A 22,944-nucleotide genomic window follows, 5' to 3' on the forward strand; every position below is an offset into this window, starting at 1 on the left:
ACTGTGGCCAAATGCTCCCTATAGGCACGATGCATGGGCAGAGACAGTGGTCTCATTCTGCAGTGCCCACTGCATTTCCTAGCCATGCCCAGGTGAGGAGTGAGGCCGGGTGCTGTGGCTGGTATCCATCACCCCTCTCCTGCACAGTGATGGAGCAGCTCCAGGGCTGAGGCTGCTACAAGAATGAAGACACTACGGGTGGGCACCATGTCTCTGTTTTCCCCAGAAAATGGGACCGGTGGAGTGCCTGCATTCCTGGGGGCACAGCCAGCCCAGCCGGGCTCTTGCAAAAACCTGCCAGAAGGGGTGAGCTGGAGCAATGGTTCCCAGAGCCAGTGTTTGCCTTGGCAGCCCCAGCCTCTGTGCCTTGTTTTCCAGACACCGAGCTCCTAGGGGGAATAGCTCGATGTCTAAAACCAGGCCTGGCAGCCAGGTTGGTATCTGGCGGGGGACATGGCAGCTCCAAAGGGTTAGGGGGAGTGCTTCATGCCTCCACACTGCATTCCTGCCCCTCTGCCTCCAGGGCTGGGCTTTCCCACTGCAGCCCTGCTCAGGCACTGCGTCTGCTCAACGAACCTGGTCTGGGGAAACAGTGTCATCTGCTACATCACATCTCTCTGTTAGTTTTCCACCCTGCAAAGCCAGGGAGGATCCCATCCCAGCCACAGGGCCAGCACAGTCTCTCCTATAAGACCATCCTGCTCACAGCCCAGAGAGCAGCCATGGGTTGTGCTGCACCAACAGCAGCATGGCCTGGGCAGCTTGGGCTCAGCTGGGGCTAAGGCTGCTGCGTGGCACACACAGCTTCCCCACCTCCACCCAGAGCTGAGCTGCGCAACACATCTCTCAAAACCTTTATTGTCAGCAAGTAACAAAAGTCAGCCCCGTGGCAGCACAGGGAGGCCGGAGAGAGCAGGGTGCTGGCACCCCAGGGCTCACACCCTGGTGGGTTCCCTGCACCAGCCCCCTCCCCAGCCTCCTGGGCAGCAGTGGGGCTGGGTGTGCACAGGGGGGACAGGTGAGACAGGGGGCAGGTGTCATTCTCCAAAGCGAGGGGCACAGTTACAACTGCTTATAAATAAACAACAACAATGAGAAAACTCCAGCTCTGTGGAGCAGGCGGGAATCTCGTTGCTGAGCCGCCAGCCCAATGCGCTTTGCCCTCCAAAGGTGGGGAGCAGCCCACTGCCCCAGGGCTGCAGCCACCAGGTGCCCCCCAAGCATGGGCTCTACCCCAGCATGGGATCAGGCTGGAGGCCACCAGCCCAAACCGTCAGGGCAGCTTGGGCACCTGCCTAGGTGGACGTACAGGGATGCCCTGGGTGTGCAAGGATGGGGATGCAGGGAGGCGCCAGACCCTGCAACCCCAATGGCAGCTGGTGTTGGCGACAGGCCCGAGAAAGAGTGAGAACCAGGGCATGGAGCCTGGGAAGTGCCAGGAGAAGGGTAGCACTGCCAGATGGACCAGAACCCTCAGCGACATGCATTTCCCCAGCGGCTGGCAAAGAACAGGGCTGGGTGCCCTGATCACCAACCTTCCCAAGTGCTGTGGGACACCTTTCCTGCTCTATCACCCTCCCATAGTGGGACTTCAGTCACCACTTTCTCCCACTCTCAGCCCTTCAGGTGCCACCCACCATGCCCTGCACATGGTGACATTCCCACACACTCCCACTGCCTCCTGCACTCAAGGACTGGTGGGAAAGCTGAGGAGGGCAGAGCGCATTGGGAACCATCAGAGATACCTTCTACCTTTAAACACTGAAGCTTATATTAGAGACTATGATAGATAACCCGGGGGGCAGGGCTGTCCTGCCCTGAATAGAGACAGCAGAGAGAGCACAGCTCTGTGGCCAGCCTGGCGAGGGTCTGCTCCAGCTGCGAGCAGGAGGTTAGTACAGGGGCACAGAGCAGGCAGGTGGGCAGGGGGACACCGTCTAGGGCTGGTTCTTCGCCTCGGGGTCTTTGTCATAGATGTAGCTTCCCACACCTCCGGTGTTCACACCTGCACAGGGGGAGATGCAGAGGGGTGAGGACCTGAACAGAAAGGTGGCATGCTCCAGGGAGATGTCCCCTCTGGGCATGAGCAGCGAGCTCCCTATCCCACATGTTGCCAGGCACTCACCCTTTGGCCCAAAGAGGATCCCGTAGCAGGGCTTGTGGCAGTACGGCTGTCCATCATGCTGTGCAGGGCAGAGAGAGGAGTATGTCATCTGGGGTGGGGGGCCAGGGAAAGGCCAGTCCCCAGGACATGTCATCCTGGCTTGTCCCCCAGCACCCATAACACCCCTACACCCCCCCCAGGCTGCAGGGGCTGCTTCTGCCAGCCCTGCCCTGCCCTCTTGCAAAGGCAGGGGCTGCCCCATCAGCACAGCACAGCTCAGCCATGCCCCATGGCATCCCACATGCACGCTGCCCAGGCTCTCAGGGCCAGGGCATCCTTACCTCGGCATGGCCCCCCGGGGTCAGTGTCTTGCTGCAGCGCTCACAGCGTAGGCAGGGACGGTGCCAGTCCTTCCCCAGTGAAGTCACCTTCTCAGCTACAGTGGGGACAAGGAGGGAGGGTCATGCTCTATGTGCACACATGCTGAGGGGAAACACACCCTGCAGGGACAGCACCTCTGCATATAAAATCCTGAGACAGCCCTGTGCACTCCAGCCTCCCACCCCTCTGCTGCCCTGCAGGTGACAGAGGGTGGCTACTAAGACCACACTACCCACCTGGGAGGTGACAGCAGGGGACATGGTGCAGATGAAGCCCTACACCCAGGAGCTCCTCCAAGAGGACCCATTTCTGCAGGCTCCTGGGGCACATCTGTCTGTGCCCCCAACCCTATCTCTGAGCCAAAACTCCCTCCCAGCCCCTCTACATGCCCCAGAAGTCCTGCATGGAGCCCCAGCACCATGGGACCATGCCATCTTGGGGCATGTACCCACTGTCCGCTCGCCACCTTACCAAAGTAGACTCTCTTGCCACAGCGCGGGCACATGTTGGGCTCCCCGGTGAAGGTGGTGACACTGGAAGCTGGAAGGAGACAGAGCATGGGCACGGGAAGTGGAGGGACATCTCAGGCAGGACACATGGGTGCGGAGGACCCCCACAGCATCAGCAAACACTGAACAGCAACACTGCCCGTCCTGCCTGCCCCTCACCTTTGCTGGGTCCCTTGGGAGGTGCAGTATTCACCTTCCTCTCCTCCACCTTCACTGGGTGCTCGATGGGTCCCGGCCCAGTCTGCCCCTCGATCTGCGGCTTCTCATAGATGTAGGACCCAGCACCACCAATGTTCACCCCTGCAGAGGGGCAGAGAAAGGCTGATGTGGTCTGGGAGCACTTGGAGTCTCCATCCTCCCCCCAGCCCTCTGTCCCACCTCCCCAAGCACCACTGAGCCACAGGGTCACTGCAAACACTGCTGCATGTCAACCCCAGCCTGCTTTGGCTTGGCCACATCTGGGATGGGAGAGCAACTCCACCTTCTGTTTGAAATGGATTTTGGCTATAAACATAAAAAAAAGGGACAGCTGTCAGGACAGATCCCTCCCTCAAGCCACTCTCCCTCTGCACAAGGGGATGGCAGGGCTGGGACTGCAAGTGCTGGCTTGATGCTCAGCCCATGCTAGCCTGGCTCCAGGGGTATTTTCAGGGCCACAGCTCCCCACCAGCAGGGATGGGGGGACCTGGTGCCTCCTGTGGCCCTGGGCACAGCCACATGGGGAGAGCACGGACCTACCTTTGGGGCCAAACAGTGTGGCATAGCAGGGCTTGTGGCAGAAGGGCTTCCCATCATGCTGGGGAGAGAGAGGGTAGTGTTAGAGTGCTGAGTGGTGACCATGGTTCTCTCGGGATCACTTCCATCCCCACTGGTGTTCAGAGACCACCATGGCCATGCCTACACCCCAAAATGCACTCAGCCTGCTGGTCTGCCAGTGACAGGCTAATCCAACCTGAACACTCAAGGATTCTGCCTGCATCAAACACTCTGGCTGTTCTGCACACGCCATACAGCGAGGCTGGAGCACCAGCACCCTGCACCACTTCAGCTAAGAGGCATCTCCAAGCCCCAACCTGGCTGTTTGCCACTCAGTAAGGTATCACTTTGTCAGTTAAGCATCCTGAGTGCACACAGGCTGTTATTAGGCACACAGAGCACCATGGCTACCACCAAGGTCTGCCTCCCCCTCACCTTGGTCTGAGATCAGAAGCCCCATGCGGGCACCGGTCCCAGCCCAGCCACTATCAGCCCCACTATCAGCTGGGGGCGATTTATCACAGGAAGGCATGAAGCAGGCGATAAGCCCCAGAGCTCCCTGTAGGCATTCCTCATGGGCCAACAGGAACCGAGTCCAAGAGAAAAGTAAGAGCCTTTGTAGCTAGGGCAGGGGGCCAGCAGGGCTACCACACACACTGCCCCGTGTGGAAAAGCCACTGGGACTCAGGCAAGAACCTACCCCATTGCCTGCTCAGCTCCATTCAGCATCTCAGCCCTGCTTCCTTGCCCTGTGCTCCTGCCCTCCATCCCCTCTGCTGCAGGCAGGGATGCCTTGTGCAAAGCGGCACAGCAGTAGCTGAGCAGAACCCACGTGCCTTTCCTCACCTCCCCAAGCAGTGCCATGCCAAAGGCAAGGGCTAAGAGCAGCCAGGGCAAGGCTGGGGAGCGGGCAGGCAGCAGGCTGGCAGCAAGCAGCTGTAAAACATCGCCAGGCATAAACATCAGTGTGCTTGCTGTGTTACCATGCCAGGGGGAGGTAAACATTTAGCTGGTCTCCCTGCGACACCTTTCCAACCCGGCCGGACACACTGGCTTGAAAGGAGGGAGAAAAAGCAAGGGAAGGGCCAAATCCTGCTTCTGGCACAGTTGGTGGGGGCTTGGCTGCCGTCCCCACGGGAGCAGAATCTGGCCTTATATGGAGAAACAGCAAATCCCCCGGGGTTATCCCAGCCCGAGGCACAGAGCCACCCATGCAGCCCCATCGTCCTTCCTCCAGGACAGGCCCGCTCCCCCAGAGCTGCTGCTGTCCCTGCCGCCTGCTCCCAGCTGTGCCGCCTGCTAAAACCCTGCTAAAGAGCTGGTGACACGCTGGCATGACAGGCACTGCGTGAAATCCAGGGCACTGCGTGTCACGCTAGGGCATCGCACAACGAAAACACAGTTGCTCTCAGGCCCAAGCACCTGCCACCACTGGCATGGCACCCTCATGACCCTGAGTACTGAGCAGCCACGGTGGTATGGCACTCCAGCACAAGCCCCAGGGCACCAGTGCTGAGCTTGCACCATCACAGCAACCCCCGCATCCCTGATTTTTGGTGTTTTTAACCATACTCCGGTGACAGCTCTTACTTCCTGCACGACTGAAGTCAGCACGATGCACAAACAAGCTTGCCTGGTACACAGAGCAGCTTCAAGTGCTTGCCAGGGCATGCATGCCCTGCCACAGGCTGCCTATGAGCCCACACCAGGGTGGCACAGCTGGGCCACAACACGTGGTGCCAGCACCACTCTGTGGCTTGCCCAGGACTGTGCACAAGAGCTCTTGAGCACCACGTGTCGCAGGAGCAGCACTTGAAGCCACAGTGTGTGCTCCTGGACTTGTGTCCTGCAGGGACAACCCATCCACATGGCACCTGGTACCTGCCCCTGCCAGATTCCTGGGACTCTCCATCCCTGGGGTGCTGGAGAGCCCACCAGGCCACCCTGCATGGCAGCACAGCTCCTCACCCCGTCCACCCCAGCAGCTCTTACCTCAGCATGCCCGCCTGGGGTCAGCGTCTTGTTGCAGCGCTCACACTTCAGGCAGAACTTGTGCCAGTCCTTGCCCAGGGAGGACACCTTCTCGGCTGCAGGGAACACGAGAGAGCGGTGAGCAACCAACCCAGCTGCTGCTGAAGCCCCTGGGGAAACCAAGCTCCAGGTACCACGGGGGGCTGTGCTCGAGGGGAGCTGCATCAGCCGCACTGCAGGGGCCACACTGTTCAGGCCATGGGCATGGGACCCCCCCAGCACCGGTTCTGCCATTGCACAGATGCTCTTTCCCACGCGCCAATCCAGCAGCGGTAGCATTTTCCTTTCTACTCCCTACATCTATTTTTACTCACCACGTTACCCGGGCTGACCCTGCTCCCATTCAAATATTTAGTGTTACCATGCCCACCCCACCCATTTAGTCATGCCTCCCCACACACACCCAGCCTCTTGGGCTCCCCAGGGAGCCTCCCCCCAGTTCCAGCCCTCAGCCAGAGCTGCCCCTGGTGCTGCTCCCAGGCCTGCATCCAGCCGGGAGGAGGGGACCGCAGACAGCCTCCAGTGTCACCAAGGATGGATGTTTGGCCCCAGAAAACACCTGTCTCTGGGTGTGCGGTGCTCTCCAGCCCAGCCCAGCAGCAGGCAAGACGTGCAGACGGGTGTGCAGGCACCATCCCTGCGTTGTCCCCAGTGCCATGAACCTGCAGAGCAACTAGCTGCCGGCACCAAAAACAGTTTCCAAGCATCAGTGGGAAAATTCATGAAGGAAACTGCTTTGAGACCAGTTACACAAATGCATCTCCTTGGGCCAGCCCTAAGCTGTACGTCTCCAGCAGCACCTGGGAGGTAGCACAGGCTGCCAGTCCTCATCCTGCATCCCTGGCTTTCTGCTGTCCCCTCAAAACCTCAGCTCCTGGAGGGGTGGCCGCTGCCCCGTGCCCCCTACTGATTCCCATTCCCCCTTCCTCTCCCACATGCATGTGGAAAGACAGCTGGAAAACAGCATGATCATGTTAAAGCCACCGTAAAACTAAATCAGAAGGGCCAAATAAAATATTTAACAAGCAAATAAAACACAACCAGAGCCGGCCCTACTCCACAAGACCTCCTTCGTCATGGTGGGGTTCCCAGCCCTTCTTCCCACAGAGGACTGCAGCAAATGTCACCTGTTTGCAGCAGGTCAAGATGGGGGTCAAGAGCTCCCTGAGGGCAGGTCCTGGCTTCCAGAGCCACCCTCCTCTCAAGGCAAACAGCTGCATCTGGGGCATGCCACAGGGCCAAGATAAGCTGAAACAACTGCCCTTACCACCCACAAAATCAACCCCGGCGCAAAGCACAGTGGCCGGTGGCAGGTGAGGGCAGAGTAAGGGGACAAAGCTGAAGCCATCGCACCGGGGTGCAGGAGGGAGCCCCATGAGTGTCCCCAAGCAAGCACATAGACAGAACACACGGCCAGGGAGAGAAACAGAGTATGATGGGCTGACAGCCGAGGTGGGGGCTTGGGGACAGAGAGCTCTCGGCTTTGTCACAGCGGATGCATAGCCAGGCTGTGCCTTGACTGCATCACCCCCAGCTCCCCCCAGCACCTTGGCCCAGCAACGCCATGGCCCCGCGTACAAAGCAAGGAGGAAACTCCTGGCGGATGTTTTCCAGAGGCCATTGCAATTACAGCTGGCCACAGCCCACACTATCTCCTCCTGCCCCTGCAAGATGAAGTCCCCATCCTGTTTCCCCCCCCCCCCATAATAATTCAGGCAGCTGTAAATCCCTGCTGCTCCCTGACAACACGCGCACACACACACACCCTGGCCAAGGCCACACAGAGCAAGAACTTCACTGGCACCTGCAGCCCCTGGCAGGGGACAGAGCAGGAAGGAGGAGGTGGCCTGTGCATCATCCTGCTCCCGGGGCACAGGGGCAGACCCTGTGGTTTGGGCTGCCCCTTGCCCGCGGGTGGAAATGCCATGCAGAGGCTGCTCAGGCATCCTCTGGCTGCAAACAAGGGCTCCCTGGGGACACAGCTGGGGCCGGCACAGCCGGGATGGCTTTCCAGGCAGCATTGTTCGCGCTGAGCAGAGGAAGCAGCTTGGAGCCACCTCAGCCCATTTCCAGGGCACTGACGTCCTGCCCGTGGCTGCGTTGCCCCATAAGTCACTGCGAAGGGAAAGCACGAGTGCCCAGATTTCCTGTCACCCGGCCACATCTGCTCCGTGGCTGCATCAGCTCCAGAGGAGACATCTCTGGACATCCTCCCACTGCAGCAGAGATCCCCAGGAAGCTGCTGGGGGGAGCCCTGCTCCACACCCGCATATCCCAGAGGGACACCCCACCATCAGCACTGCAGCCTGGGGTGAAGCAGCACCTGGGCTCCATCCAGCTCTGCACAGGAAGTGTGGGATGGCAGGGGGCTCCAGAGCAAGCTTTGCTTGGCCAGATGTCACACTGCACCCAGCCTCTGCCACTGAACACCATGCCTCACTGTGCTAAGCCATGCCGAGAAGGGACAGACTCAGCATCACACAGAGCGCAGGCACATCCTGTCCTGCTTGCTGCATCCCGCACCTACACACTCAGCCCACAGCAAGGTGCTCCCCTCAAGCCCGTCAAATTTAAACCAGACGTGCAGCACCCCCCGCACAGGGCAGAGTACTCAGCTGCAGGAATTTGGCCTCTGCCAAACTTGCACAACTCAGGGTTTGCCTGCCCTGGGTTACCTATGTCACTGTGGGTGGGCACCATAATGACAAACCTCCCCCGCAGGGGAAATGATCCCGTGGAGGAGAGGTGGAGGCACCGGTGGGTACATAGGCAGCTACAGGACGTAGCCATGGGGTGGATTTGCACCGTGCAGGGGGTGCAGCCCACGCCAATAAGGGACACCACCAGCGCCAGGTAAGATGAGAGGGCAGAGCAGGAAAGTGCCCAAGGAGGCTGCCGAGGCTGTCTGCTCCCCAGCTCTGCAGCAGCCCCACCCCAGAGACAACGTGGCTCATGTCAATTACCCACCGTGCCTGGGCAAGGCAGCTGGCGTGGGCCAGAGGCGGGTGCATCTTTTCAGGGTTGGAAGGGAGCATCCCTCCTCCCAGCCCCAGTGCTAAGCCAGCTCCAGGCCCTTACACAGGTATTTCCACAGCCTGACGTCAGCGCTGCTTTCAGCCACAGGCTTATTCAGCGAAAGCAAGCGTAGCTGCAGCCGCGTCTCTGCAAAGGGCTGGGCTGTGCCCCATACATTCCACCGCAGCCCTGGGAGGATGTGGGGAAGGGCTAAAGAAACCAAATCTGGAGATAAAGACTCCAAATCCCCACAGGGACCCAGCGACAGGCACCCCTAGAGGACAGAGATGCTGTCAGACTGGCTGAAGATGCACTTCAGAGCAATTACAGGCACAAAGGAATGAGTAAGAGAGATGAACACAGGGAAAGGAGCCTGGTAAATGGCTGGAAACAAAGCCGAGAGCTCAGGCAGTGTGGCTGGGAGATGGAAAAGACAGACGGATGGGTTGAGAATTTCCTGCCATGCCATGTCCAGTGGTACCATCATCCACGGTGCCTTGCTGGTCCCCTGCGAATGGTCTGTGCTGCCTTCCCATATCCCCCACACCATCCCTCCTGCCGTTCCCAGGCACAGCCAGGCAGCTCCTCTCCCCATCACACAGCCGGTGCTGACGGTTACACCACACTGAGATTTTTGGCCAAGACGTATATATTTAGCTCCTCCACAGCAAGGCGAGGCAAGCCCTCCGGCCCCGAGCCGCTCGCTTGCTGGGCTCTCTCCAAGTGTGCAACAAAGCCAGCTCAGTACAGCCTCAACAGGGAGCACAGCCGGGGCAGGAAAAGCAAAGACAGGGAACATCCCAGGCAGGGGGTCTTGTTTCTCAGGGCCTTGCTTCCAGCCGAGTGGAGAGGCGAGGTCTTCCCCAGGACCCAAGCCCCCACATAGCTGAACCTCTCGGGCACAAGCAAGAGTTGTCTGATTTCCAGCCGCAGCCCTAACGCGTGGCACGGCTCCCATCCACCCGCCGCTCCCTGCCTCTCTGCCGACAGAACCTCACCTACTGCAGGCGCTTTCTTGGCCATGGGCCTCCAACCTCCTGCCCTGGCTCATAGAGCTGCCTCCAGCAAGTCCCTCTCCATTTTCCACAGGATTGCTGTACTTCAGCAAGTAGCATCCACATGGGATGTATCTCATCAGCTCTGAGGCCAGGCAGCTTGACTGTGGCTGTGCTGGGGCAGGATCAGTGGTGCTTCTTGCCAGGCACTGGGTTCAGCCAGGGCTGAGCCTCAGAAATCTGCTGCTTTCTTGCAGTGAGGCATTGCAGGCAGGACCCCTGGCCAGCAGCAGGAATGGAGGCAGCTTGCAGCCCTCCTCTCGCCCTTCTGCATGATGAGGATCAGGGCAGCCCGCAGAGAGCCAGGGCATGGGTTGCACACAAGTAAAACCCCTCCCTGTGTAATCGCTGGTCCAGAGCAGGGTGCTCCTCCTGCATGCTGAGATACCATCTCTGGCCAGCAGCATTGTCGGGAGGATCAGACAGTTTCCTGACCCGTGTCAGCAAGTGCAGGACTCTGCTGCAGCAGCCATGTCTGTCTAAGTGCCCCTCCAGCTCCACAGCTCCTCACCTCCCCACCCTGATGGCTCCCCACAGCTGCAGGGCACAACCGGATCCAAGCAGGGTAGGCCCAGGGCTTTGGGCAACACAGCATGAACAGAGACAGCAGTGGGAGAGGATGCTCGGGACCTCCCTGGAGACCACAGCATGGCACTCCCCACAGCAAGTGCATGACAGGCTGCTGGGGGAGATCTCACCCCCACATGCCAGTACATGTCCCCACCATCACCTCCCTGGCTGCTTTAGGGCCACTCGGCATATTGACTAGAGCAATGGGCACCACCACCCCTTCACAGCCACAAGTGGCACCACAGCACATGCTCCAAGCTCATATTTGGTGGCAACATTTCAGTGATAGATTTTCCATTACCTGTCACTTGTGCATTCCTGCTCCGCCTTTCCTTGTCTTTCTTTTCCAATCTCATCACCTCACCTCTCCCCATCTCTGTGCTCCTGTCAGAGACAGTGGGAGAGGACAGGGACACAAGGAGCTCTGCTCAAGACCTGAGATGTGGGTGCAGAGCTCCATAAACCAGACACCATGGTCAGTGAGGACCAGCCAGGCTTGCAGAGAGCTGGCTGCCAGCCCCAAGCCTCTGCCCAATCCAACCCCAGGAGCAGCACTGTTCCCCACAGGCATGGGGAGAGCAAGGTATCCAGCTGGACAGCACAAACCTCTGGTACAACCCTTGCAAGCACTCTACATGGATCCCTGTGTCCCACAGCAGCCGAGATCCAGCTCTCTGCAAGGCAGGCATTTGCCCATCAACATGCACACAAGATGCCAGCACCACACTGTGCGGGAGCACCAGCAGCTCCAGCAAAGCTGAGCGTGCGTGAGAGCAAGGGGGTTGAGACCTTACCCCATCCCATCCCGCCCTCCCACAGGTAATTTTCTATAGCTCTATTTTCCTGAGGGAGAAGCTAATGCTAATCAGCCCATCCTACAGCTTCCCACAGAGGCATCCCCTCCCCGGCAGGGCCCGGTGTGGGAAGCAGGAAACTGGTGCATCTTTAGTTACCATTCTGCTAAGTCCACACACACTCCAAGAGCAGCTGCCCCGAGATATGGGAGCAGGCAGTTACCCAGGGAGCCCGGCCAGCCTTTGTGCTGGCAAGCCAGGGGCCCTGCCGACACTGACGTGCTGAACACTATGGCTGCGCTTGAAGAGCTGCTTCCTTTGTTAGGGATGGCTGCAATAGAAATAAAGCCCCTCCTGCCTCTCTGCCCGGCCACCGTCTCCCAACAGGCAGTGCCCGGAGCCAAGGGCAGCAGTTACTTATTAATTGCAGAGTGGCTTCTGCAGCTTGAATTTCTGCAGGACTGACCTGCCGAGGCAGAGCTCTGCAGGGAGAGCACCCGCACCCCACAGCACCCTGTGTGCTGCTGCTACATCCATCTCCTCCAGCACGCTCAGGACATCAGTGTGACAGCGAGGTCAGGAGCACACTAAGCTTGCACCCTCCTTGCTTCCCAGCTGCATGTGTCCATGTCCTTGCTGCCCCTTCAGCACTCCACTGGCAAACTGTTCCCAAGGAGCTTTGCTGCTCCAGCTGCAGACACACCGTGACAAGCCCTGGGGCTACTGGGTGATTCCCACGTGTTATTGGGATACCTCTTCTCAAAACAAACAGTGCAGCACCTCCTGCTACCCCCAGACACCCCAGCATGTGCACAGAGCTCCCTGCAAGCCGCTCGCAGGCAGGCCCTGCTGCACGTGTGCTCGCCGCATCCTCTCGATGAGATGGGAAAACAGGAAACCCCCTGCTGCCACGATCCCCCACAGTTCCCTGGGAAGAGAGGACGGGTGGCGGAAAGGCTTGGCCAGGGCTCCCGGTGACCCTGCAAAACTCATTTAAGGCTCGTGGTGCAAAAGAGAGCTGGGGAAACGCGCGGCTGTTTGGTTTCAGGAGACTCCGGTCCCTCCGGCGCTTCCTGCCACAAGAGATAACCCAAATCCAACGCGCCGCCACCTGCCAGCGCGGGATGGGAACCGGCCTCACAGCTCCTGGCAGCGCAGCTCCACCGGTTAAACATTCACTGCATCCCTTCAACGTCCCCAGAGCAGGGAAGTCAGCCCCAGCCGCTCCTGGAAACAATGTCACAGACCTCGGCCTGCCTTCAAAAAACAGAGAAAAAGCCAGCAAACTATTTTTATATTTCCCTGCGCTTTTTAAAGCAAAAAAGCTCATTCTGTAGCTCAGGAAACGCCCACATCCTCCCCACCGCGCAGGGAGGAGCCCGCTGGATTTTTCCAGGGAGCATGAAGCAACAGGCAGGCTGGAAATGAGTTTTCCATCGGTACCCAGGACGGTTGGTGTTGGTCAGATGCTGCGCGGGGCCAGGAACGGACGTGGTGACATTTCTCACACATAACCCACGGCTGCAATCCCAGGCATTTGAGAAGTTCGGAGTTGCCAGTGTTCATTCAGTGCAGGCGAGGAGCACTCCCGAACAAGCGGGGCTTTATGAATCACCTCCCTGCTAAGCTTAGGGCCAGCCAAGGAATTCACTAGTGCTACCAAACCCCGGGCACAGTGCTCCCATTGCCCTTCCCACCAAGCCATGCGGCCTGTCAGGAGGAAACCCAGGAGCCGTGTCCCGGAAAGACAGCTCAGAGGTTGCACACAGTTTCTATGCATTAAATAAACGGACCCATGTTTATCCGACAGAGCCTGGGCAGGAAAGCTCAAGACGTCAGCAAGGACACGCTCCAGCCTATCTGAGCTCCAAGCACAGAGAAGTTTCTGGCTTGGACCCATTTCTATTCATCCGCTGGTCTCTCTCAGAGGCAGTGGGGACCACGCAGTCCCTGTGGGGAGATGTGTGATGGGGGCTGAAGCTACCTCACTGCTGGGAAACCTGCCTCTCCTCTACTCACAGGGCAAAGTGCCCCGGGGGGGGGTGTGGGGTGTGGTGTTGGTGCGGGAACAGGGAAGCCAAGGAGCAGCACAGACCTGGACATGGACCACTACATCTACAGAAACCCACCCAGGAAGGGAGAGCCAGCACAAAGCTGGGGACGTGGGGTACAGCTCTGCTCTCCCCACCACCACATCACTGAGAGACCAAGTTCTGCAGCACATGAGGGGAAAGAAAGCACAGGCACTGCTGGTGCCTCACCTCCTGGCACAGCCTGGCCTGAGTGACTGACCCGGGGCCAGTGCCCAGCTGGCTGGGCGAACACGCTATTTTCTGCTTAAAAAGGAAAAGATTCACACAAGGAAAGACATCCAAGGGGCCGAGCCCTTCCCACCCCCACATGAAAAGGTTTATTTAATAGAGGAAGACAGCAAATTCCTATTTCTCTGTGTTTACTTGGAGATGGCTGGAAAGGAATGAAAGCACCAATGCCTCAAATGCTTAGGCACCATCAGGACCCTTTGGTATTTCTCCACCAAACAAACGTGCTGAGGCAGCAGGGGCTGGACCCCCAAGCACCAAAGGGAGACATGCAGGGAGGGGTGCAGGCTGGCAGTGCCAGGCTAGGGCAGCCGGACCCTGTGGCCAGCAGGTCCCAGGAGGCAGCCTGGGCTGGAGTGATGGATCCGTGCCCAGAGCCACCCTGAGCCCACAGTGCAGCCTTGGGGATGCCAACCCCGAAGGATGCCCACCCCGGGGGCAGGAGGTCAGGTCACTCCCTCGGGGGCTCCGGCTGGGCACCACCGCGCCAGAGGGAAGTGGGCTGGGGCAGGCTCCCTAGGAAGCAGCAGTGCGGCACCGAGGCAGGGGATCAAGGCAGGGACCTGCTCCCACCTCTGCCCTGGGCATTTTCTGCAAGCTGGGCGGCGGCGCTCACCCCGGGATGCCCGACGGGAGACACCCCATCCCTGGTTCCCAGAGATCCTGACCGGCCACAACCCCAAGCAAGGCCCTTAGGGACTCACTGCCACCCAAACCCTGCCCGGACATGTCGGGATGGACCTCTGAGCCCAGACGCTGCCTTTGTAAAAGTCCCGTAGAAACCCCAAACCATTCATTAGCTCGCCCACTGGGCTAGGGAGAGGCGCGATGAGGAGGGTTGAACAGCACACCTGGAGCGAGGTTCGCAGGGAATGGGAATGAATTGGCAGGGAGAAGGTTTTGTTTGCACCTGCCACGGTCAGCTCCTCTCCACCATGACCCCCGGCTCATGGGACGCCTTGCCCAGCACCCCATCTATGTCAGATGGGCTGGGTGCTCCCCAAGCCAGAGGAGACATGAGCCCCCCCAGCACCAAAGCAGGCTGCGGGCACACACCCCAACAGGCGCTCCTTACCCCCTGCTTCACCTCCTCAGCGCAGGAACCAGGGCAGGGTGTCCCGGAACCCCCCTGACACCCTTCCCCCCCGCCGTGTCCTCAGCCCCGGGGCGAGCCGACAGCATCACCCAGCACAGCCCGGGGATGGCGGCCAGGGGTAGGGGCGGGGGGCTCAGCAGAGGGGCCGCGGCCTCTGCCGAGGGGGACAAGCACCTGGTGCCGGGCAGGTCTCTGGGCGCTGGGCTCCCCGGGGAAGCCGCGGGGAGCGGGGCGCGCAGGGGCGGCGGATCCAGGGACACACCCCGGAGCCGGGAAGGAGTAGAGGACCCGGGGGCGCACCGGAGTTTGGGGCAGGGCAGACAGGGGTGAGAGCCGGCTCCGGGATGGGGGACCGGGGACAGCGCGGGAGTCCCGGCTCGGAGAGGGGCATGCGGGGCCGGGCCCCGGGGATGCGCTCACCGAAGTACACGGTCTTGTCGCACTTGGGGCACTTGGATGCCATGGCGGGAGAGAGGAGCCGAGCCGAGCCGCGCTCTGCCGAGCCGCGCAGAGCCGTGCGCCCCGCTCCGCCCGGCCCCCGCCCACTAGCCCCGCCGCCGCCCGGGGGGGGGCCGGGGCGGGGCTGCCCGCGGAGCGTCTGCCCGGCTCGGCTCGGTATGGCACAGCGCGGCCCGGCGTTGTCCGAGCGCGGCAGGTGCACGGTCCCGGCCGGCGGAGCCCTTCCCTCCCTCTCCTGTTCCCGTCTCCGAAAGCCCAAAGGATGCAGGTGTTCGCGATTCCCCGTTCTGGGGAAAACATCGCAATGAAGCACCGTGACTTGCTGGGTTTTGCCACTGTGCCCGGTCCCCTCCAGTGCACGCCCGAGCAGTGGCCGCTTTTCCTGTCCCTGTGTGAGTCCTGCACCCACCTGCGGGCTGGCACCCACTCAGGAAACCAGCAGGTCCCATTGCCACAATCCCTGACCCCAGAGCCCATGCAAAAAATAGACAGGAGACAGCCTGACCACTTTTAGGGACAGGAGAGCACCTGGGGGGACGCTTTCCGTCCCTGCACAACCACAGCCTGGTCAAAGTGATGCACTGTGCAGCTGTGCAGGGAGTACAGCCTTTTGCTGTGGTCCTTTGGGGCAGCAGAGCGGTGTTTGAGGAAGCCCAGCACCAAATGCACTGGCTGAAAAACCTTTGGCTGCACCCTGACAGCAGCCACTCCTGGCAGCCCATCCCCAGTGCCAGGGCTGTGCAGTGGCTGGTTTGGTGGGATGGTGCTCCAAGTGGGATGCAGGGCGCAGGGCCAGGCGCAGTGTGGAGGGGGCAGGCAGCAGTCCCCCACTCTGGGAAGCACCGTGCCTGCGCTGGGTATTCTTAGACACATTTTTTCTAGATGGGGTAACCGAGAAACCCAGATTAAGTAGCCGGGACAACAGGTCTGATATGGGAGACCTTGGCGGGGGGACGAGGGCAAGAGGCCCTGGAGAGCAGAGATAGCAGTGGTGGCAGGCGGGAATGGAGAAGGAGCAAGGCACGTACTAGGGCAGCATGGCATGCATGCCACGACATGGCATGGCATCACGGGGCAGCGCTGCCCATCACAGGCGTGCCACGGCCTGGGGCGTGAGCTGAGCGTGCTGGTCCTGGGGCCAGCCCCAGCAGAGGACCTCGGGCATCCCCCATCCCCTCTGCAGGGTGAGGCGCCGCGCTGCCTGTTCCGGCACCCTCAGCCCTTCCCCGCCATCGCCTGCCCCGGCAGCGCAGGCTGCCTTGCCACAGCGCTCAGTAGCCCTCGGGTTCCTGGCGCCATTTTGCTTCGTTGCCATGGAAACGCCATGTCAAAATTCCCTCCGCTGCACAGGGATGTTCGGGAGCCGTGGAGCGGATCCGCGGCGGCACAGCGGCCTCGCCCGCTCCCAAACCTGCCCCGTGCCGGGGTGCAGCGCCCTGCACCCGGAGAAGCCACTCCGTGCTCGGCCGGCTGGGTGCTGTCCCACGGGGCTGCTGCGGGCAGCGGGCGCACGGGAGGGGGCACTGGGGGGAAGGCGAGCGGGGTGCAGGGCCCGGGGCTATAGGCGCTCCCGGGGCGCACCCTGCACCGACACCCTCTGGCTCGGACCGTGCGGGTAAACAGGGAATCTGCCGCTCCCCCAAAGAGAAGCCGTTGCATTATTCATCAGCCGGCAGCCCGGCTCTCCTCTGCCGCCATTGTCATATAATTCCTCCTTTCTCTGCCGGCAGCTGGCGCGGCTGTCAAGAGCTCTTCCGGCCCCGGCAGCTTTGGGAAGGGAACTCGGGGCTCCGGGATGGGACGGGGTGACCCCCGTCAGACTGGATGGGGATGCTTGACAGCGGGTTTCTCCACGGGCCGCGCACCCCGCTGACTTGGAAGGACCCAGGCGCCCCTGTCACTCCTTGCCCAGCTGCTGCCACAACAATGCGGGGCTTTGTGACCCGGGGGGTCCCAGCACAGGGGCAGGTGGCAGCGGTGTCCCGGCCCCGCACGGTCCCAGCGAGGCCGCTGAGCCCTGAGCGCCCCGCAGCGCAGCTCGGTTCGCAGCCACCGCGGTGCCGGCAGGCGCCAGGACGAGGCGGGAGCTGGGGATTTGTGAAGCTATTGATTTCTGGGACGCCAGCTGCCTCCGCCGGCACGGCCCCACGGGCGCTCCGGTGGGCCCCTCTGCTGTACCCGGTGCGTCTGCTGCCACAGAGCACCCCATGGCAGAGGCAGGTGCCAGCACGGTACGAGCAGCATCACCCTCTTGCCTGCAGCGACTCCTCTCCATCCCGAAAAGGGTCTGCTGTCTAAATCGTCCGGGTCCACAGGAAATCTCAGCTGCTGTCTCAGCCCGGGGGGGGGGGGGGGGGGGGGTGGGCGGCGGAGGCAGAAGGCTGCACCCGCCCAAACAGCGTGCATGTGCATGGGGAAGCCACGGGTGAAACCCCAGGCTCAGCAGTGGCGTAGAACCAGCACCCAGCCAGGCTCTATCCTGCCAAGGGCTTTTCACACATAGAGGCTAGGGGGAATTAAGACAAATCACCTAAAGGTGTGAATCCCTGCCTGCAAATGCGCTAAATCCCAAGCGGATATGCTCTTTCAGGAGCCAAGTGGCTTTAGCTGCTTGTGTCTTAATCGGTCCCGGTTTAGGCTCAGCATGCTGCTGCACCAAGGGCAGGGCTGCCACAGGACAGTGGGACAGGCGACTGAGGTGGCACTGCCTCTCTGGGGACAGCACGCCCAGTGCCAGGCAGGGGAATGCAGCCATGGGACATCCTGCTGCTGGGGGGACGCAGGGTGCAGGCAGTAGTGCGGTGGCACATGAGGGACAGCCCTGCCCCCACTGTGCCGTGTCCCTGGACAGCTGCATTAATGCCCAGGATGGGGCCTGTCCCAAGGAGCAATTTTCATCAAGTTGATGCATTTTACATCAGGAACCTGGGGGCTCCCTCCCTGCCGAGGGCTGAGCTGGGGTTTCCCTGTCAGCCCATCAGCAGATGGGAGGTTTCTGGAACAGGCAATGCGGGGGGTGGCTGTCCCCCAGCCCTTGCCCCCATGGCAGCCGGTGACCTATTTTCCTACAGTGGCACCTGGCCCCTCAGTCTTGAGGCTCCCTGAGCCGCTGTGGGCAGCTGGCTGCCTGGCCCAGCACACATCCCATCGCCAGCACTGGTGGTTGATGTTGGCTGGTCTGGCCGTGCCCTCAATAACCTGCTGGGGATTGTGGGGCACAATGGGGCCTCCCTGGCAGCCCAGTATCCCCTCCCCAGCCCCTTTCTGCAGGGATGCTGCACAGAGTGGGGGAGGAACCACATCCCTGCAGCATCCCTCTTCCCAAGCAGGATTAAGACTGAAGCAAGCCCAGATCCTAAAGCTGGTGTCAGCATGTGTAGCCATTCCCTGGGCAGCAGCAACAGCCATGGGCCCAAGGGGGGCTGCGAGATGTGGGGAGGTGTTTTGCTGACCATGCTGGGCTGGCCTTGGCCATGAAATAGGGTTTGCCTCCACTGAGAGCCTTGGAAAGGCACAAGGCTGCTTGGGACCTCTGCCTGGGGCAGGTCAACCAGAGAGCTTTGAGGGAGATTAAGGGAAAGTAATAAATAAATAAGGAATAACTCTCCCCAGGCTGCCTCTCCTTTGGCTCACCTCTCTCCCCCTCCCCACGCTGCCTCCCCTCGGCTCTTTCTTCTTCCTTCAGATGCAAATACCACAAAAACTCACACATGGAGACAGGGCTGCTCACAGAGGGAGCTGGGGCTGTAAAGTCTTCCTCTGCTCTCTGCTTGCATCTAACATTTTCTGGCACCTGGGACCAGCTGGATTTGTTACAGGGTAAGAAGGGAGGGGATATCAAAAAAGACTAAGGCAAACCCCCACTGCTGGCTGGGTTTGCCCAGAGGACAGTTGTCCATGCATGGCCCTCAGATGGTGCATCATGTGCACCCATATCTCATTTTCCTCTGTGATAGTCCCCCCGGGGTGACAGGCTGAAGCTTTCTGTCACCCCTAAAGCTCCTGCACCCCTGAATGCAGCACATGGCCAGACACTCATGGGTACATGTGGCAGAGCAGGTAGCTGCTGCCACGGGCTTGGTGAGTGGTGGCTGTTGCCCATCAGCTGCCCCAGCTCTGCCTGCATTTTGCCTTGGTCCTTACCAGTTGGCAGGAACTTCATGGCAAAATGGGTCAGGCTCCTATTCAGGGCCTGGGAGCTGTTCCTGGCTGGTGCTCACGGATGGGACAGAGGAGTCTTTCACAAAACCAGGCAAAACAAGTTATTTTAGGTTTTATTCTTACTGCAGAGCCCTCCTGGATGTGCAGTGCCTGTCAGCTCAAACCTGGCCATCCTGAGCCTGGGCTGCACAGGAGGGCGAGCAGGGCAGCACCCTGCCTGCAGTGGGGAAACCTGCTTCCCAATGTGAGGAACTTCTGGGCTGGCTGGGATGGGGAGGCAGCCGCATGCAGGGGGGATGTGGCCCACACATGCCAAGTACCCAGCTTCACTGCCAAAGGGTGGCCATAGGATAAGCACACAGCTCAGGAAGGGGAGCCCAGGGGCTTAGGAAGCATTAGCAAGAGATGGGAAGATGGAGGACCAGAGCAAGAGCACATGGGGTCTGGCAGGAGCTGTGTTTTGTCAGGTAGCACATGCCACTGGCCAGGGCTTGGCATGTCACCGCCTGGCCCTGGCGCCTGCTATCTGGAGCTCCAACCATCCACTTGTTGCTTCTCTCCTTTAAAAGGCATCTGAGTCCCTGCTGTTATCAGGCAGGGCAGATAGCACTGTCACGCTTGCAATAAACAGGTTTACAGACATCCCACTTGTCCTTGCAAGCAGGAATGGATGTCCCCATTGTCCCTGCGCCACTTTCCCAAGGGCCTATAGCTGCCAGCTCACCCAGGGCCTGTGAGCATCGAGCCAGCTGCATGTGGACACTGAGGATGCAGATACCTGTGGATGGCATTTCCATACCATGGAGCAGGAGCGATGCCTCCTTGAGGCAGGATGCAGGTGCCCAAAGAGCAGCACTGTAACCAAAGAAAGGCAGTAGCCAATTGGAGAGACCCGAGCATGGCTCTCAAACCCCGGACGGAGCCAGGCTCCATGGCAGGGCTGTAGCAGGGGGGCCATGCACGGCAGCAGCTGGCACCGGCAGCTCTCCCGCAGCCTTTCTGCGTGAAAGAAAGGGTGTCCCTGGGGATGGGCTGTGCTCAGAGCCAGGCTTCAGTGGCAAAGTTCAGCTCCTGGTGTGTGAGGCACTGTGGGGTGGTTTGCCATCAAGCTTTCCCAGTCCTGGACACCCTGCGGTCAGAGGTCAGGCTGGCCATGGTGCAACCCATGGTTACAGGGGCCAGCACAGTGGCAGGACAAGCGTGTACAGCAGCTGCCCAGTTTTCATTGTCTGTGCCCCCTTGCACACCACCTACAGGACACACTGTCTGTGAGCTCCTGGGCTGGACATACATAACCCAGGGCCTCATGGGCACTGCGATGTCCCCATGGCGCTATGATCTTCTTCAGCAGCGGAAGGGGTAAGACTCACACATTGGGATGCAGCATTTGCTCTAGGTCCGCACCAGGCATTATGAGCATCTTCCTGGGATGCAGGGAAACAAGTGTGCAAACATTCCTGGCTGAGCTCCACATCTGCATGCTCCTCTCGTATGTCCTGCATGGAGGCAGCCAAGATGCAGGCAGAGGGGAACAAACTCACTCCCGCTCAGATGGAAAATCTCTGAAGGAACACAACTTGGCTGAAACCCTCCAGCGAAGACCTGTAAATCTGCTCACTGTGACACTGCCAGCATCCTGTGGAGCACTGGATCCAGGTGGAAAGTCCCCTTGCAGGCAGGAGGGGATGAAGCTGTCTGCAGAAAGATGCTGAATTTGTTACTTGCATCGCTCCAGGAATGCAGTGAATGAACTCACAAAGCCCAGGGCAGGAATCAAGTGTGCTTCAGCCCTGACCTTGCCTGACTCTCTTCCAGGCTGAAGATGAGGTGGGGACAAGCCCCCAGCCCCAGAGCCCATCTGAATTTACCATGTGTCTTTTAACAGCTTTCCCGCTCCCAAGAGCCTGCACAGATGAAATGTGATCAGAGGCAGAGTCTTTCACTACGCTTCAAAGATGGCAGAGCAGAGCAGAGCAAACTCCTATTCAGTCCTTAGGAAGGGAAGGAAGGGCAGCAGGGCTACAGGGTACACCAGCCTCCTCCCTCGTGGGGGGCATCAAAGACCAAACGCACTCATGACATGTTTGTACACAATGTGTGTCTGAGGTTGGCGATCAGATCAGAGTCCATCACTGTTGGCTCTTGCAAGCTCCCCTAGAACAGTATTGACTACAAAGCACATCTACAGGGGAAAAAAAACCCAACCAACAAACAAATGCTTGCCAACTAGAGAGGACTGTCATGCCAGGGCTTGCCTTTCTGAGCAATCTCTCTTCTCTCCCTCTAACACCGCCAATGCTTATTTTAAGTTGAAAGTGTTTTTGAGCCTGCGCTCTCTTGATGGATTAAGAAATCCATCCTCCCAGTCAGAATCTGCTAGGAGCTCACACACCTCCCATACCGCTACTCCACACACCACCACATGCCCATGCCATATCTGAGCAGGTTGAGTGCCCCCTCCTCCTCCATGGCCCCACCTCAGCAGCGGAAAGCAGCTCTACCATGGCGCAGACTGACCATCCAAAAAAGAGGCTTCTCAAGGTCTGGCTTGTGTAACGCTCTCACTCTCACCAACAGCCAGAGCCTGCAGCAGAGCTGGCACGGGCTCCAAATTTCCATTTCAAAGTAGATTTCAGCGTGTATTTTGCTTTACGACTCTGCAGTAGTGTCCCGGTTACAGGCCACCTCCCACAGCAGGAATGCCAGGTTCGGAACTGTTGGGTTTGGTCATGCTTTGGTTTTTTATCACACTGTTTCAACACGGCTGTTACAGACAGCACGCTGCCTTCACGTTACAGCATCAAAAGCCGAGATCACAGGGAGCTGCTACTGACAAGCTGGTAAAATGCTAAATAGAAAACACCAAAACAAACAAAATCCAAAGTTAACTAAAGAAATCCGTTGTCAGGAAGTTTTGTAGGAATGGTTGGATTTTTCTTTTGTTTTTAAGACCTCCCTGACCAGCTGCCAGCTACTTTTAAGCCTGTGAAATAGTAAGCATGGTAGTAAGTCTGGAGGCCAACACACTCCATCCATGTGAGCGTGAAGCACAACCTCATCCAAGAATCCAAGCTGAGCTTGTGATGTCTGCTCCCACATCTGCAAGGCAGAAAAGTGAAGGATGGGGATGTCAGGGACACACAGCTAAGGAAAATATCCAAACATAAGTGCCAAAACTTGCTATGGACTGGAAATGCATGCAGGGGAAATGACCTGCTCCAGGTAGGTGAGCACTTCCAGATGCCAGGCTCTGCACCATGAAGTTAACATGCCTGAATACCAGCCTTTCACTGCAACTCCCATCAAAATTCTTCCCCTACAATCCCAAGGGCTCTTTAGGAGATGGGAGCACGGAGTAGAAGGGGCACTGAAAACAGTACACTGCCCCATCTGTATGAATCTTATTTTTCCAAGGGTCTAGAGTAGGAGGGTGAGTAATCAAAGGCAATTTCTGCAGCAACAGCACATCAGCATTTGAATGTGAATGCAGAAGAGAGGTTGGTTCAGGAGAGGTTTAGTGACAGCAGCCAGCTTAAGAGAGCGACTGATGGCTCAGGCTTGGATATGTCAGTGGTGGGACCTACTGTTCACTGCACTTCTCAAGAGCTGGCATTTTTTTTTGGTTGCTAAACGGATCTTCCAAAGTTTCCTCCTAAGCTGGTACAAACACAAGCCAGTGAAACACAAGGGAG

The 22,944-nt window shown here is 59.2% G+C and overlaps 1 protein-coding gene across 2 annotated transcripts; it reads right to left on the reverse strand.

The window, feature by feature from the left end:
* Window positions 1–1,937: 1,937 nt before the first annotated feature.
* Window positions 1,938–15,095, reverse strand: CRIP2 (cysteine rich protein 2; the record flags this gene model as incomplete). 2 transcript variants are annotated; one of them, XM_080623176.1, is made up of 8 exons in its annotated part: window positions 1,938–2,005; window positions 2,126–2,183; window positions 2,446–2,540; window positions 2,957–3,025; window positions 3,154–3,294; window positions 3,733–3,790; window positions 5,743–5,837; window positions 15,053–15,095. In XM_080623176.1, 8 exons carry the CDS (start codon window positions 15,093–15,095, stop codon window positions 1,938–1,940), a joined length of 627 nt encoding a protein of 208 aa, XP_080479302.1. The 2 variants fall into 2 exon arrangements, with proteins under 2 accessions (XP_080479302.1, XP_080479303.1); XM_080623177.1 differs by lacking the exons at window positions 2,957–3,025; window positions 3,154–3,294; window positions 3,733–3,790; window positions 5,743–5,837.
* Between the last annotated feature and the right edge of the window lie 7,849 nt (window positions 15,096–22,944).

Source organism: Psittacula echo, assembly GCF_963264785.1.
Source record: "Psittacula echo genome assembly, chromosome: 7".
In the NCBI taxonomy this organism is placed as follows: Eukaryota; Metazoa; Chordata; class Aves; order Psittaciformes; family Psittacidae; genus Psittacula; species Psittacula echo.